The sequence below is a fragment of the Salmo salar genome, chromosome 04, assembly GCF_965601325.2.
Source record: "Salmo salar chromosome 04, fSalSal1, whole genome shotgun sequence".
Classification (NCBI taxonomy): domain Eukaryota; kingdom Metazoa; phylum Chordata; class Actinopteri; order Salmoniformes; family Salmonidae; genus Salmo; species Salmo salar.
In genome coordinates this window covers 13,027,150-13,041,063 of record NC_138294.1, presented here as the reverse complement: position 1 = coordinate 13,041,063, position 13,914 = coordinate 13,027,150, and the positions used below count along the sequence as shown (strand labels likewise).

Below are 13,914 nucleotides of genomic sequence, written 5' to 3'. Positions count from 1 at the left end.
GTCATAGCAGCACACAGCTGATTCAAATTATCAACTCATCAAGCTTTGAGGATTAGAATTACGTGTGAAATGCTAATGTCAATACAAAAATGTGCACCCTTTATAGACCTGTCAAGGCTGTGGGTAACTGGTGAAAGGAGTCAGGCGCAGGAGAGCTGAGATGCGTGGATAAGGTATTTAATACAAGATAACACCAGTATAAACACAATACTAAGGTGCGGGAAAAATACCAGTACCACGAAATAAACGGGCGTAATAACAATAGAACAATAGAACAAACACGCTCACAAACAAGGGGGAAACCAGAGGGTTAAATAATGAACATGTAATGAGGGAATTGAAACCAGGTGTGTAGAAAACAAAGACAAAACAAATGGAAAATGAAAAGTGGATCGGCGATGGCCAGAAGGCCGGTGACATCGACCGCCGAGCGCCGCTCAAACAAGGAGAGGGACCGACTCCGGCGGAAGTCGTGACAAGACCAGTGGTTTTTAAACCTCTTCTCTGGGACCCCCAGCTGTTCCATGTGTATTTCAGGGGGACCCCCAGCTGTTCCATGTGTATTTCAGGGGGACCCCCAGCTGTTCCATGTGTATCTCAATCCTAAAGCCTTGAGGAATTGAAACGGTTTTGCTTCAATGATGTCAACCGTATAAAACCTTTAGGTAACACTTTTTGGATAGCCCCAAGTAATTATATTTATTTATTGTGTTGTATTCTTCAACAGAGCAAAACTGTTACTCTAATGGATGGATGAGGTTTGAGCACAGCTGTTACTACATCTCTACTGTGAAGAACACCTGGTATTACGCCAGACAGGACTGTCTGGGGTGAGGAGCAGACCTGGTGATCGTAAACGGTGATATGGAACAGGTGAGAGACAGAGAGAGATATGGTGGGGGGGGGGGGTTTATGATCAAACATCCCTTGGTCAGTAATGTATCTTCCAGTATTTAACACATGTGGTCTATAGTAGTTGACAATATCAGTATCTGTAACGGCTGTCTTCATTGTCAGACGAAACAGCGAAGTCATCGTCTGAAAAAGTGGACCAATACGCAGCGGAGGATGTGTTCATCATTAGGAATTTTAATAAATGAAAGAACACTACAAAAATAAACAAAAGACAGCAAAACAGTCCTGTCAGGAATAACTCTAAACAGAAACAATCCCCCACAAAAACCCAAAGGAAAAACAGGCTCCTTATGTGTGACTCCCAATCAGCAACAACGAACTACAGCTGTGCCTGATTGGGAGCCACACACGGCCCAAAACAAAGAAATACAAAAACATAGAAAAATGAACATAGAACGCCCACCCAATGTAACACCCTGGCCTAATCAAAATAAAGAACAAAAACCCCTCTCTATGGCCAGGGCGTTACAGTATCTTTCTCACCAACAGGAGTTTCTCTTCAAATTCAGCAAAAGTTTCTGGATTGGTCTGACTGACTCTGTTACTGAGGGGACCTGGAAATGGGTGGACGGCAGCCCACTGACCACCCAAAGGTAAGAGACTACTGCTCTAATAACACTGACCACAGTGTGATTCTGTGTGTTGTTCATACTCTAGGTTCTGAGAGAGTGGCCAGTCTAACTCTGTTGTTTCTACTGCAGGTATTGGGAGAGTGGACAGCCTAATGGTTATGGAGGGGAGAACTGTGTGTGGTTCTCTTACAGTTCATCAGACCAACGAAAATGGCATGACTATCCGTGTTCATCTCTAAGTTACTGGATGTGTGAGAAATAGTTCTCTCTCACTCTTAGTTAAGATGTTGATTGTCATGCTGAAAGTCATGATACCAGCTACAGTGCCTTCAGAAAGTATTCACAGCCTAGACTTTTTCCACATTTTGTTGTTTACACTTTGCTGAATTTATAAATGGATTAAAATGAGATTTCATTGTCACTGTCCTAAACACAATAACTCATAATGTCAAAGTGGAAATATGTTTTTCATTTTTTTTTTTTACAAATTAATAAAAGATTTAAAGCTGAAATGTGTTGAGTCAAAGTATTCAACCCCTTTGTTATGGCTAAATACGTTCAGGAGTGAAAATGTGCTTAACCTTGACACATAATAAGTTGCATAGACTCACTCTGTGTGAAATACAGAGTACAGTATGTCTACATACTCTTCTTTAAATCTAAACACAACAATTATTTGTCTTTTTTCTCTCTTCCTCAGTCTTTTAATTTTCTTCTTCCTCCTCTGTCTCTCTCTGACACTAAGGCTCCTTTCTCCCATCTCCTCTACTCCCAACTCCTCTCCTCTCCTCCTGTTTCCTTTCTCCTCACCTCTCCTCCTGTCTCCTCTCGTCTCCTCCTGTCTCTTCTAATCCCATCTCCTCCCTACCGGAGGAAAAAGTCCACGGTCTTTCCCATTGGACAATATTATCCAATGTGTTTTGAGAAGGAAGCGAAGAGAGCGAGAGGGTACAAGGAGGAATCAAGGAAGGATGAATTGAGGAAAGCCCATCGGCGTGTCTAATACCATTACTCTGTAAAATGCTTCTTCGTTATTTTTATTAGCAACATTGCCATAGGCTTATGCTTAGTTAAAAAAAATGGTTTCATAAAACCGTGTGACCTGCAGTTGGACACACACAGAATTCGGAACATTACTGAGCGCACACACACACATACTTCCCTTTTAAAATTCTGAGAAATGCTGACATAGATTTTCCCCACACACTTCTGAATAACTCTACATTGATGTCACACACTTCTGAATAACTCCTTACACTGACGTCACACACAGACAGTATAGAAAGACAAAAGGCCCCTATATGGCATCAGGCCATTGGTGATGTATGGGATGAAATCGGTGGCTGGCCTCAAGCCATAACGTGACCTCAGTTTGAAGGCTGAGGTGTTAAAGCCTCAGTAATGTTATATGATCTATATGTGAATTCAGAGGGTCAAATTTTTTTATCCACTAAAATATATGATAACTTCAATTATAACCTGAATCATATGTTTAAACCATGTGCAGGGTGGGAAACAAATGTTTCCGTTAGAAGGTAAAGTGAGGGAAGTCACGTGGAGGCCAGTGACTTGTTGATTTGACAGTTTCAGTTAAAACAATGTCACTTACAGTAAGGCACAGGGACAGACACAGGCAGAGGTAACATTATCACAAGAACCTGTGTAGTCTTAACATAGACATGTTAGACAGAAAACAGTATGTTGTTGGAAATGTCTGAGCCCATCTTTACTGAGCCCTCCTGAAGAGTCTTACCAGTCAATGCCACGTGAAAAGTTAGCTATTCGCTGGCGCAAGTGAGGACACTTCAGGCTGAGGACTAAGTTTCACACATCTCCATGTGCTCTACACACACACACACACACACTGGACAGTGACTACAACCTGACTGAGGAGAGAGACCAGCTACAGACCAGTTACTGTAATACAGTATATTGTAATTTAACATTAAGGACATCTAGTTGTTAAAGGACTAATGACTCACTATGGTATGGAGTAACATCTAGTTGTTAAAGGACTAATTAATCACTATGTATGGAGTAACATCTAGTTGTTCAAGGACTAATGAATCACTATGGTATGGAGCAACATCTAGTTGTCAAAGGACTAATGAATCACTATGGTATGGAGTAACATCTAGTTGTTAAAGGACTAATGAATCACTATGGTATGGAGTAACATCTAGTTGTTAAAGGAGTAATGAATAACTATGGTATGGAGTAACATCTAGTTGTTAACCTCTTGACGTTACCCTAGGATAGGGGGCGCCACAGCGCATTTTGGAAAAAATTCGTGCCCATTTTCAACGGCCTACTAATCAAACTCAGAAGCTAGGATATGCATATAATTAATACCTGTGGATAGAAAACACCCTAAAGTTTCTAAAACTGTTTGAATGGTGTCTGTGAGTATAACAGAACTCATATGGCAGTCAAAACCCCGAGACCGATTGAAACAGGAAGTGGAATTCTGAATTGTGGACTCAACTTCACGTCGTTGCCTATTATTCACACCGTGAACTATCGTTATTTGAGCACTTCCTATTGCTTCCACAAGATGTCGCCAGTCTTTACAAAGTGTTTTGAGCCTTCTACTGTCGAAACTCAGTGAATGAGACGCGTTGGAAATTGGTCACAGGGGGAGGGCCATCACCATTATGACGCCGGCGGCCCTGTCTACCCCCACCTTTGGAAACGTTTTGAAACACAATGAAATCGTCCCCCTCGAATCTTATTGGCTCTCTTGTTGAAACAGGCCCTGAAGATTTATGTTATACAACGTTTGACATGTTTGAACGAACCTAAATGGGAAAAAAAAAAAAATTCCGACACGGCTGTCCCGCGGCCGGCAGAGCTTTTGGATACAGCCTTCAGACGCGCTAACAACAGCAAGCTAATGGAACATAAAGGATGGACTTTTTCGACCGAAAATACATCTGTTGTGGACCTGGGATTCCTGGAAGTGCTTTCTGATGAAGACAACTAAAGGTAAGGGATTATTGACAATATTATACAACATTAGATGTGATATGCGATTGTTCCAAGATGGCGCCGAGCTGTATTTACTAGCTCATTTTCTGAGTATCGCATCCCCTTTTATCGCTAAGTGTGATTACCCAGTAAAGTTATTTTTAAATCTGGTATGACAGGTGCTTTCAAGAGATATTCATCTATAAATCTTAGAATGACAATATTACATTTTAAACTTGTTTTCGAATAGTAATTCAGTAAATTGTAGCACTGTTTCATCGGATGCTTTTGACGGGAAAATAGTTAGTCAACGTCAGACGCCGATGTAAAATGCTGTTTTCATATATAAATATGAACTTTATTGAACAAAAGAATGCATGCATTGTGTAACATGATGTCCTAGGTGTGTCATCTGATGAAGTTTGTAAAAGGTTAGTGCTGCATTTAGCTGTTTTTTGGTTATTTGTGATGCATGTGGTTGGTCGGAAAATGGCTATGTTGCTGCTTTTTACGATGAACTCCTCTAACATCATCTAATTATTTGCTTTTCCTGTAAAACCTTTTTGAAATCGGACGACGTGGGTCGATTCAGGAGAGGTGTATCTATAAAACGATATGAGACAGTCCTATATTTGAATTTGTTTTTCAATTACATTTCGTTATGCTAATGTCGCTAGGAGTTTTCCCTGGATTTTGATCCCGCTTGCGGGACGAGACGCTGAAGAGGTTTTAAAGGACTAATGAATAACTATGGTATGGAGTAACAGTTGTTAAAGGACTAATGAATATCTATGGTATGTGTGGTGGCTAATTTCTGCATTACCAAATGAGGAGAGTTACAAACTTCGCACACCAGTCAGAGTTATACTTAAAACTACATCTTTAATAATTAAGATGCTTTTGCAAAAGCACTTGACCTTCAATGATGCGCTATCTCTAATGAACCGTTGAAAAAGTGACTACACAAAAGTACAAAGATCTTTTATAGCCAAGATACACCCCTCTGAACGTACATGACGAACAACAGATCTTAGGAACAGTTCACAAATGTTAAGTTTTGTATGAAAGATACAGTCGTATGAAAAAGTTTGGGCACCCCTCTTGAGGCTGCATAATAATTTACTCTGTCGTCACAGAAAATGATCACAGTGGCATGCCATTCATTTTCTAATAAAAGCTGAGTACTGGGGTATTGTCCAGACAAAGATTTTTAGTGTAGTAATATTAAGTTGTATGAAATTAAATCAGATGTGAAAAATAGGCTATGCAAAAATTTGGGCACCCTTGTCATTCTGTTGATTTGAATACCTGTAACTACTTAGCACTGATTAATTGGAAGACACAATTGGTTTGGTGAGCTCATTAAGCTTGAACTTCATAGACAAGTGCATCCAATCATGAGAAAAGTTATTTAAGGTGGCCAATTGCAAGTTGTTGTTCTCTTTGACTCTCCTCTGAAGAGTGGCAACATGGGGGCCTCATAACAACTCTCAAATTACCTGAAAACAAAGATTGTTCAACATTATGGTTTAGAGGAAGGCTACAAAAAGCTATCGCAGAGATGTAAGCTGTCAGTGTCCACTGTGAGGAACATAGTGAGGAAATGGAAGACCACAGGCACAGTTCTTGTTAAGGCCAGAAGTGGCAGACCAAGTAAAAGATCGGAGAGGCAAAGGCGAAGGATGGTGAGAACGGTCACAAACAGCCCACAGACCACCTCCAAAGACCTACAACATCATCTTGCTGCAGATGGTGTCACTGTGCATCGTTCAACAATTCAGCGCACTTTGCACAAGGAGAAGCTGTGTGGGAGAGTGATGCGGAAGAAGCCTTTTCTGTACACACGCCACAAACAGAGTCGCTTGAGGTATGCAAACGCACATTTGGACAAGCCAGCTTCATTTTGGAATAAGGTGCTGTGGACTGATGAAACAAAGATTGAGTTATTTGGTCATAACAAGGGACGTTATGCATGGCGGCAAAAGAACACAGTGTTCCAAGAAAAACACTTGCTACCCACAGTAAAATTTGGTGGGGGTTCCATCATGCTGTGGGGCTGTGTGGCCAGTGCCGGTACTGGGAATCTTGTTAAAGTTGAGGGTCGCATGAATTCCACTCAATATCAGCAGATTCTTGGGAATAATGTTGAAGAATCAGTCACAAAGTTGAAGTTACGCCTGGGCTGGATATTTCTACAAGACAACGACCCAAAACACTGCTCAAAATCTACCCGGACATTTATGTTCTGGAATGGCCATCCCAGTCCCCAGACCTGAATATCATTGAGAATCTGTGGGATGATTTGAAGCGGGCTGTCCATGCTTGGCAACCATCAAACCTAACTCAACTGGAGATGTTTTGTAAGGAGGAATGGTCCAAAATACCTTCATCCAGAATCCAGACACTCATTAGAGGCTATAGAAAGCGTCTAGAGGGTGTAGTTTTAGCAAAAGGAGGCTCTACTAAATATTGATGTGATGTTTCTATTGGGGTGCCCAAATTTATGCACCTGTCTAATTTTGTTTTGATGCATATTGCACATTTTCTGTTAATCCAAAAACCTAATTTCACTACTGAAATATTACTGTGTCCATCAGATATTTGATAGATCAAAATGAAATTGCTGATCCAAACACCCAATTATTTATAAATGGAAATCATGGAAATTGTCAGGGGTGCCCAAAGTTTTTCATACGACTGTATCTATAAAACATAGCAGACAGCAACTGCTGTATCAACAGTGTTCATTGTATAGACCAGTATCTGGTCCTCCTACCCCAAACTGGAACCGTCTCTCCCTGGTACGGTATAGAACAGAACCATTAGCTCATCCAATGGCATAAATCAATTGACAACTCTAGATACTCCCATCTCAAGTAAACCCCCTCTTGACTCCACTCCTGGACAAGCTCACTGAGGGGAGTGACTTGCACACAGACATTGTGGAGACAAATAATTGGTTCCCAATTAATCACGCCATCTCTTCACATGGTTTAACAGATACATTCACATATGACAAGTATCTCACATAAGCATATTATGCAAATCAAACATTTTAATGATCTATGTTACCCAACTAATTCTGATTCATCCGCCACATATGAAGTAACATCTACTTGTTAAAGGACTAATGAATACCTATGGTATGGTGAAGCAGTGTGTAATAGATTGCTAATTGACATGATGACAAACAGGAGAGATTGAAGATTTGTTTATTGTAAAAAGTTGATTTTGTTTAATTATTTCTATTGCAAAATGTATTTAGATGTCTTGTTTTCGACCCAAATCAACAAACAAAGTAAACAGCATCATCTTAGTTAATATATTCATTTACTAGACCTACTGTTGACCAATTATTACTTGTGTTTGGGATGACAAATCACTTATAATATTAGGCCCAAAAAAACATGAAAAAGAGGAAGAAATAAAGCACGCAACAGAATGATCAAGGGATGAAGAGGAAGTTACACACAACTCTCTGGTCCACAAGGCTTAATCCCAAATGGCATCCTATTCTCTATGTAGTGCACTTAAAGAGAATATGGTGCCATTTGTCTCACATCCCAATAGTCTCCTTCCTATTGGTGGATAGAGCCTTGAAATATTCTAACACCTACAGCCTTCCTATTGGTGGATAGAGCCTTGAAACATCATGTCACCAGCTTTCAGCCACAGACAGAGAACAGAGAAGTACAGGATTTAGACACATCACACCAACTGCTGCTCAGACAGTTAGAAAAGTAATCATACAGTAGATATTACCATTAGGAGTCAGTTAGAAAGGTAATCATACAGTAGATATTACCATTAGGAGTCAGTTAGAAAGGTAATCATACAGTAGATATTACCATTAGGAGTCAGTTAGAAAGGTAATCATACAGTAGATATTACCATTAGGAGTCAGTTAGAAAGGTAATCATACAGTAGATATTACCATTGGGAGTCAGTTAGAAAGGTAATCATACAGTAGATATTACCATTAGGAGACAGTTAGAAAGGTAATCATACAGTAAGTCAATACTGTAAGTAAAACTAAGTTAGAATCCTAAATATTACAATAAGAGGTCAGACAGACTTAATTAGTTGATTTATTGAATGATTGATGTAATCATTGATATTCGGTACGGTTAATTAAGATGGCCGACTACGTCAACAAACAGGTGATTGAATTAAACAAATTTATGGAAGAAAACCGGAACAGAGCAACGAGGAGTGTAAAGACTGAAACCCATCTCTCAGGTAAGAACTAAGTATTCTAAGTATCTTAGTCTCTCACACAGTAGCTGAGGCACGCAGGCAGGTCTGCACGTACAAACCGAACGCATTCACACACGGACACAAACACACACTAGTAAAACACTTCTACATTTTGTCCTGTCTTCTGGGTGGTTCAGTTGGTACGGAGCTTGGGGTTCAAAACCTGCTGTGGTCACGTACACTAAAATGTATCAATTCAATGTATTTTTTCTTCAGTTATTGAAACTATTAGGAACTATTTAAATATGATTAATTGAAAATATCCTTTTTAAACAACAACACAGTGGACACCCCGCCTGAGGGGTGTCCACTCTCAAATTCATCGAGAGAGCTACAGTATGTCTGCAAGGAGTGACCATTCATGATCAAAATGATAGTTTGAACCATTTGAGGCTATGCAGTGTTTGTTTACAATTCCATTGTTTATAATTCCATGGTAAAACAAGTTTATATTTCGGTTCTGATGGGACTAGACAGTTAAACTAAGATCATGAGGTATTTCTAAGTTACATTTTTCAAGAATCAATTCAGTAAATATTATTAATTTAAATTTATGTTAATTTTTTTTAAATATAGAAATCGCAGATTGACCCTTTAAATCATGCTATGGCTATATTGTGTTACTTTGGTCATTTCTTCATACAGTTGCTTCCTGTTTATCAGATTGGAGATGACCACAAGCTTGAGCAAACTGTTGCTGCCAACCCTTAATCGAAAGAAAACCAATGACGCAATGGAAATGTTTGGTTCTCAGAATAAGTTAGGGATGTGTGTTCTCTTTTAATCTTAATCATTAGTGATGATGGTGTGTGTGTCTGTCTGCGTGTGTGTATGTGTGTCAGCGAGTGTGTGTTCCTCTACAGATGGAAGAACAAGACTCTACAGGCTGGCTGCTGTGTGTTTTGGAGTGCTGTGTGTTCTACAAGTCATTCTCAACATCTCCCTGAAACTGGCTTTCTGTGAGTGAGGTTTTGTCCCAAATGACACCCTATTAGCGCTCTGGTCAAACGTAGTGCACTATATAGGGGATAGGGTGCCATTTGGGACTCTATCCCATTTGGGACACTATTCCATGTGTAGTGCATTACTTTTGACCAGGGCCCATAGGACAGATGTGTATTTTATTATCACACCATAGTTCTGTACTTACAGTGCAAGGATCTCAATTCAGACTTGATGTTACATAACTTGTGGGAATGGTAGTTTGTCAATATTGTTGACATGGTCCATGGAGAAAGTAGAATCTACTGTAATTGGTGCACTTGGCCTTGTGTACGTCACTGAACATGGTGTACATTGTAAACACCACAACCAGGATTGTGTTCCAAATAGCACCCTATCCTCTTTAAAGGGCACTACTTTTGACCAGGGTACATAGGGCTTTGGTCCATGGTACTGCACTATAGAAGGAATAGGGGGTCATTTGGGACGCAAAACATGCAAGAACGTCTTTGTTTTTCAGCTGGCTCTAACGAAGAGAGAAACCAGTTAGAGGCATGTTACAACACCACTGGCCTGCCGCAAGACAGAGACCAGTCAGATACCAGTAGTCGTATCATTGGCCTGTGTACAGAAAGAGACCAGCTGCAGAAGGAGAGAGACCAATGCCGGAGGAACATGAACCAGCTAGAGAGGAAGAGAGGGCAGTTACTGAGGGACAGAGACCAGTTACTGAGGGAGAGAGACCAGTTACAGAGTGAGAGAGACCAGTTACAGAGTGAGAGAGACCAGTTACAGAGGGAGAGAGACCAGTTACAGAGGGAGAGAGACCAGTTACAGAGGGAGAGAGACCAGTTACAGAGGGAGAGAGACCAGTTACTAAAGGAGAGAGACCAGTTACAGAGTGAGAGAGGCCAGTTACTAAATGAGAGAGACCAGTTACAGAGTGAGAGAGACCAGTTACAGAGTGAGAGAGACCAGTTACTAAATGAGAGAGACCAGTTACTAAAGGAGAGAGACCAGTTACAGAGTGAGAGAGACCAGTTACAGAGTGAGAGAGACCAGTTACAGAGTGAGAGAGACCAGTCAGAGAAAACAGATGACAAAATACAGTTACAGGAGCGTAATAATGCCCTGACTAAAGACAGGGACATGTTGAGAGACAGGGTCAGTGTTCTGACCAATGAGAAGGTGGCACTGGAGGAGAGGCTCTCTGAGTGTGGTAAGTAGTCAAGTCAGTCACTAGGGCTGCATCCCTCTTCTCTACCGTTCATTCTCCCGAAGGGTGAATTTACAGCCTGACCACAAAGACTAGACGTAACATAGTAAAAGTAAATCTGTGGCACTCAAATTACTATGATATGTTACGTTTGGTTTAGTTACATAAGACAGAAGGTTACTTAAGGCAAAAAAAGAAGGGAGATGGGTGGCCATATGATGCAACCGTCTATCAACCCAAAGGTTGCGTGTTTTAATCACATCATGGACGAATTCAGTATTTTTAACTTATTAGCAACTATGCAACTACTTACTACTTTTTAGTTACTTTGTAACTACGTATATACTTAACATGTGAGCTAACAATTCCCATAACCTTAACGTAACCCCAACCCTAAACATAATCCCTAAAACCTAGCCTAGATAATGTTAGCAACCGAGCCACATAGCTAACGTTAGCCACAACAAAGTGAAATTCATAACATATCATACAAAATGGATGATGGACATCTACAAATTAATACATACTATGTGAGATTTTACATACCATACCAACGTTTACCATGTTACGTATGTTACTGAGACCAGGGTGGAACAACACTGTGTGCTGTGCACACCAATCATGGATTCAGCAATAGTTAAATGACAATGTAAATGAAAATATACAGTACAATAAACACGTGTTATATATTTCACATATTATGTACATTTCTTCAACAGAGCTAAACATTTGTCAGAAAATCTGGAAATCTTGTCCAGAGGGTTGGAGGCTCTTGGGATCCAGCTGTTACTTCCTGTCGACTCAGATGAAAACCTGGCAGGAGAGCAGACTGGACTGTCTGAACAGAGGAGCAGACCTGATGATCATAAACAACAAGGAGGAACATGTGAGTGAGTGAGTGAGAATCAAATGTAATTGGTCAGTAATGTATCTTCTAGTATTTAACACATGTGGTCTATAGTAATTGACAATATCAGTATATTTCTCACCAACAGGAGTATCTCTGTGGCATCAACAAGATTGTCTGGATTGGTCTAACTAACTCCGTTACTGGGGGGACCTGGAAATGGGTGGATGGCACCGCACTGACCACGGCAAGGTAAGAGTCTAATGCTCTAATAACAGTGACCATCACAATGTAAGAGAAACTGCTCTATAATAACACTGACCATCCCAAGGTAAGAGACTACTGCTCTATAATAACACTGATCACCCCAAGGTAAGAGACTACTGCTCTAATGACACTGACCACCCCAAGGTAAGAGACTACTGCTCTATAATAACACTGACCATCCCAAGGTAAGAGACTACTGCTCTATAATAACACTGACCACCCCAAGGTAAGAGACTACTGCTCTATAATAACACTGATCACCCCAAGGTAAGAGACTACTGCTCTAATGACACTGACCACCCTAAGGTAACAGACTACTGCTCTATAATAACACTTACCAGGCAAGTCAGTTAAGAACAAATTCTTATCTACAATAACGACCTACCCTGGCCAAACAAGGACGACGCTGGGCCAATTATGCGAATTATGCGCTGCCCTATGGGACTCCCAATCAAGGCCGGATGGGATACAGACTACTGCTCTCTAATAACACTGACCACAGTTTAAGGAGTTGGACTGATTCTCTGTGTTCATACTCTAGGTTCTGAGAGAGTGGTTAGTCTAACTCTGTGTTGTTCATACTCTAGGTTCTGAGAGAGTGGTCAGTCTAACTCTGTGTTGTTCATACTCTAGGTTCTGAGAGAGTGGTCAGTCTAACTCTGTGTTGTTCATCTTCTAGGTTCTGAGAGAGTGGTTAGTCTAACTCTGTGTTGTTCATACTCTAGGTTCTGAGAGAGTGGTCAGTCTAACTCTGTGTTGTTCATACTCTAGGTTCTGAGAGAGAGGTCAGTCTAACTCTGTGTTGTTCATACTCTAGGTTCTGAGAGAGTTGTCAGTCTAACTCTGTGTTGTTCATACTCTAGGGTTAGAGAGAGTGATCAGTGTAACTGTTGTTTCTACTGCAGCTATTGGAGGAGTGGAGGCCCTTATGGTGGTGGAGTGGAGAACTGTGTGGTGTTACCTTACTGGTCATCAGGCTACAGAGGATGGTGGGACTATCGTTGTTCATATCCACAGTACTGGATGTGTGAAAAAGGCCTCTTGTAGGTACTGCTGTTTAAGGAACAATGAAGACGGATTATATATTTTGTTACAATGGCACTCTGAACTAGACGTTGGAAAGAAAGGCACACACACACACAAAACAAATCAGGTATATATCACCCAATAGCTGTTGTCAATGTTAAGATGTATAGTTCATTATGTAACATTGCATGTAGGCTGTACACAAATCTCTCTCTCTCTACCTCTACCTTTCTCATGTTGATGGTTGTTTACAGTGCTGAAAGGTTACGAGATGATTCCACCTAGTGGTTAAAGTGAGAGATGAACTCACCATAGAGTTGAAATAGTGGTATTACAGACTTGCATATGGGCTTTTCCTCAATTCATCCTTCCTCGATTACTCCCAGCATCCTCTCTCCTCCCTTCCTTCTCAAAACATATTGGAGAATACAATCCTCGGAGAGGGACCTTCTCTAATAGGGTTGAGGAGGAGAGGAATTTTATGTTACGTATTGATGAGTGTGTAGACACTCTGCTCTAAAATGCTTGTATTCATTGTTTTTATTAGCAACATGTCATGTGATTTGCCATGCTTCCGCTAAGTTCATTAATAATTTCTCTGTATTTTTTTCATGATCAATTATTATCATCAATCCCTTTTATAATAAGAAGAACAAAGGCACAGATTAATAAATAAATGAACAACGTCCTCTGAGGTCTACCAGCTTCCTGATTGAATGTGATTGGATTGTTAAAGTGTTACCTGCAGTTGGACATAGAGGACAGAACAGAACAGAACTTAGAGGACACACGCTGTATGCAGGCAGACACGCACACACGCACGCACATCTGTGAAGTTCTCCTTTTAAACCTCTGATAAAGATGCAGACAGATTTCTTACACACACTTCTGAATATTTCCTCACA

At 40.5% G+C, this 13,914-nt stretch overlaps 1 protein-coding gene across 1 annotated transcript; it reads left to right on the top strand.

The window, feature by feature from the left end:
• Positions 1-8,157: 8,157 nt before the first annotated feature.
• On the top strand, positions 8,158-13,697 carry LOC106602223 (uncharacterized). The gene is made up of 6 exons (XM_045716396.2): positions 8,158-8,693; positions 9,554-9,670; positions 10,174-10,872; positions 11,589-11,755; positions 11,865-11,968; positions 12,889-13,697. Exons 1-6 carry the CDS (start codon positions 8,591-8,593, stop codon positions 13,028-13,030), a joined length of 1,332 nt encoding a protein of 443 aa, XP_045572352.2. The 5' UTR covers positions 8,158-8,590; the 3' UTR covers positions 13,031-13,697.
• Positions 13,698-13,914: the final 217 nt, after the last annotated feature.

Excerpts from the sequence above, each read along its gene's own strand:
- LOC106602223 (XM_045716396.2), top strand. The coding sequence starts at position 8,591 with ATGGCCGACTACGTCAACAAACAGGTGATTGAATTAAACAAATTTATG. Across the intron at positions 8,694-9,553 it reads GACTGAAACCCATCTCTCAG|CGAGTGTGTGTTCCTCTACA; the intron begins GTAAGAACTAAG and ends TATGTGTGTCAG. Across the intron at positions 11,756-11,864 it reads TAAACAACAAGGAGGAACAT|GAGTATCTCTGTGGCATCAA; the intron begins GTGAGTGAGTGA and ends TCTCACCAACAG.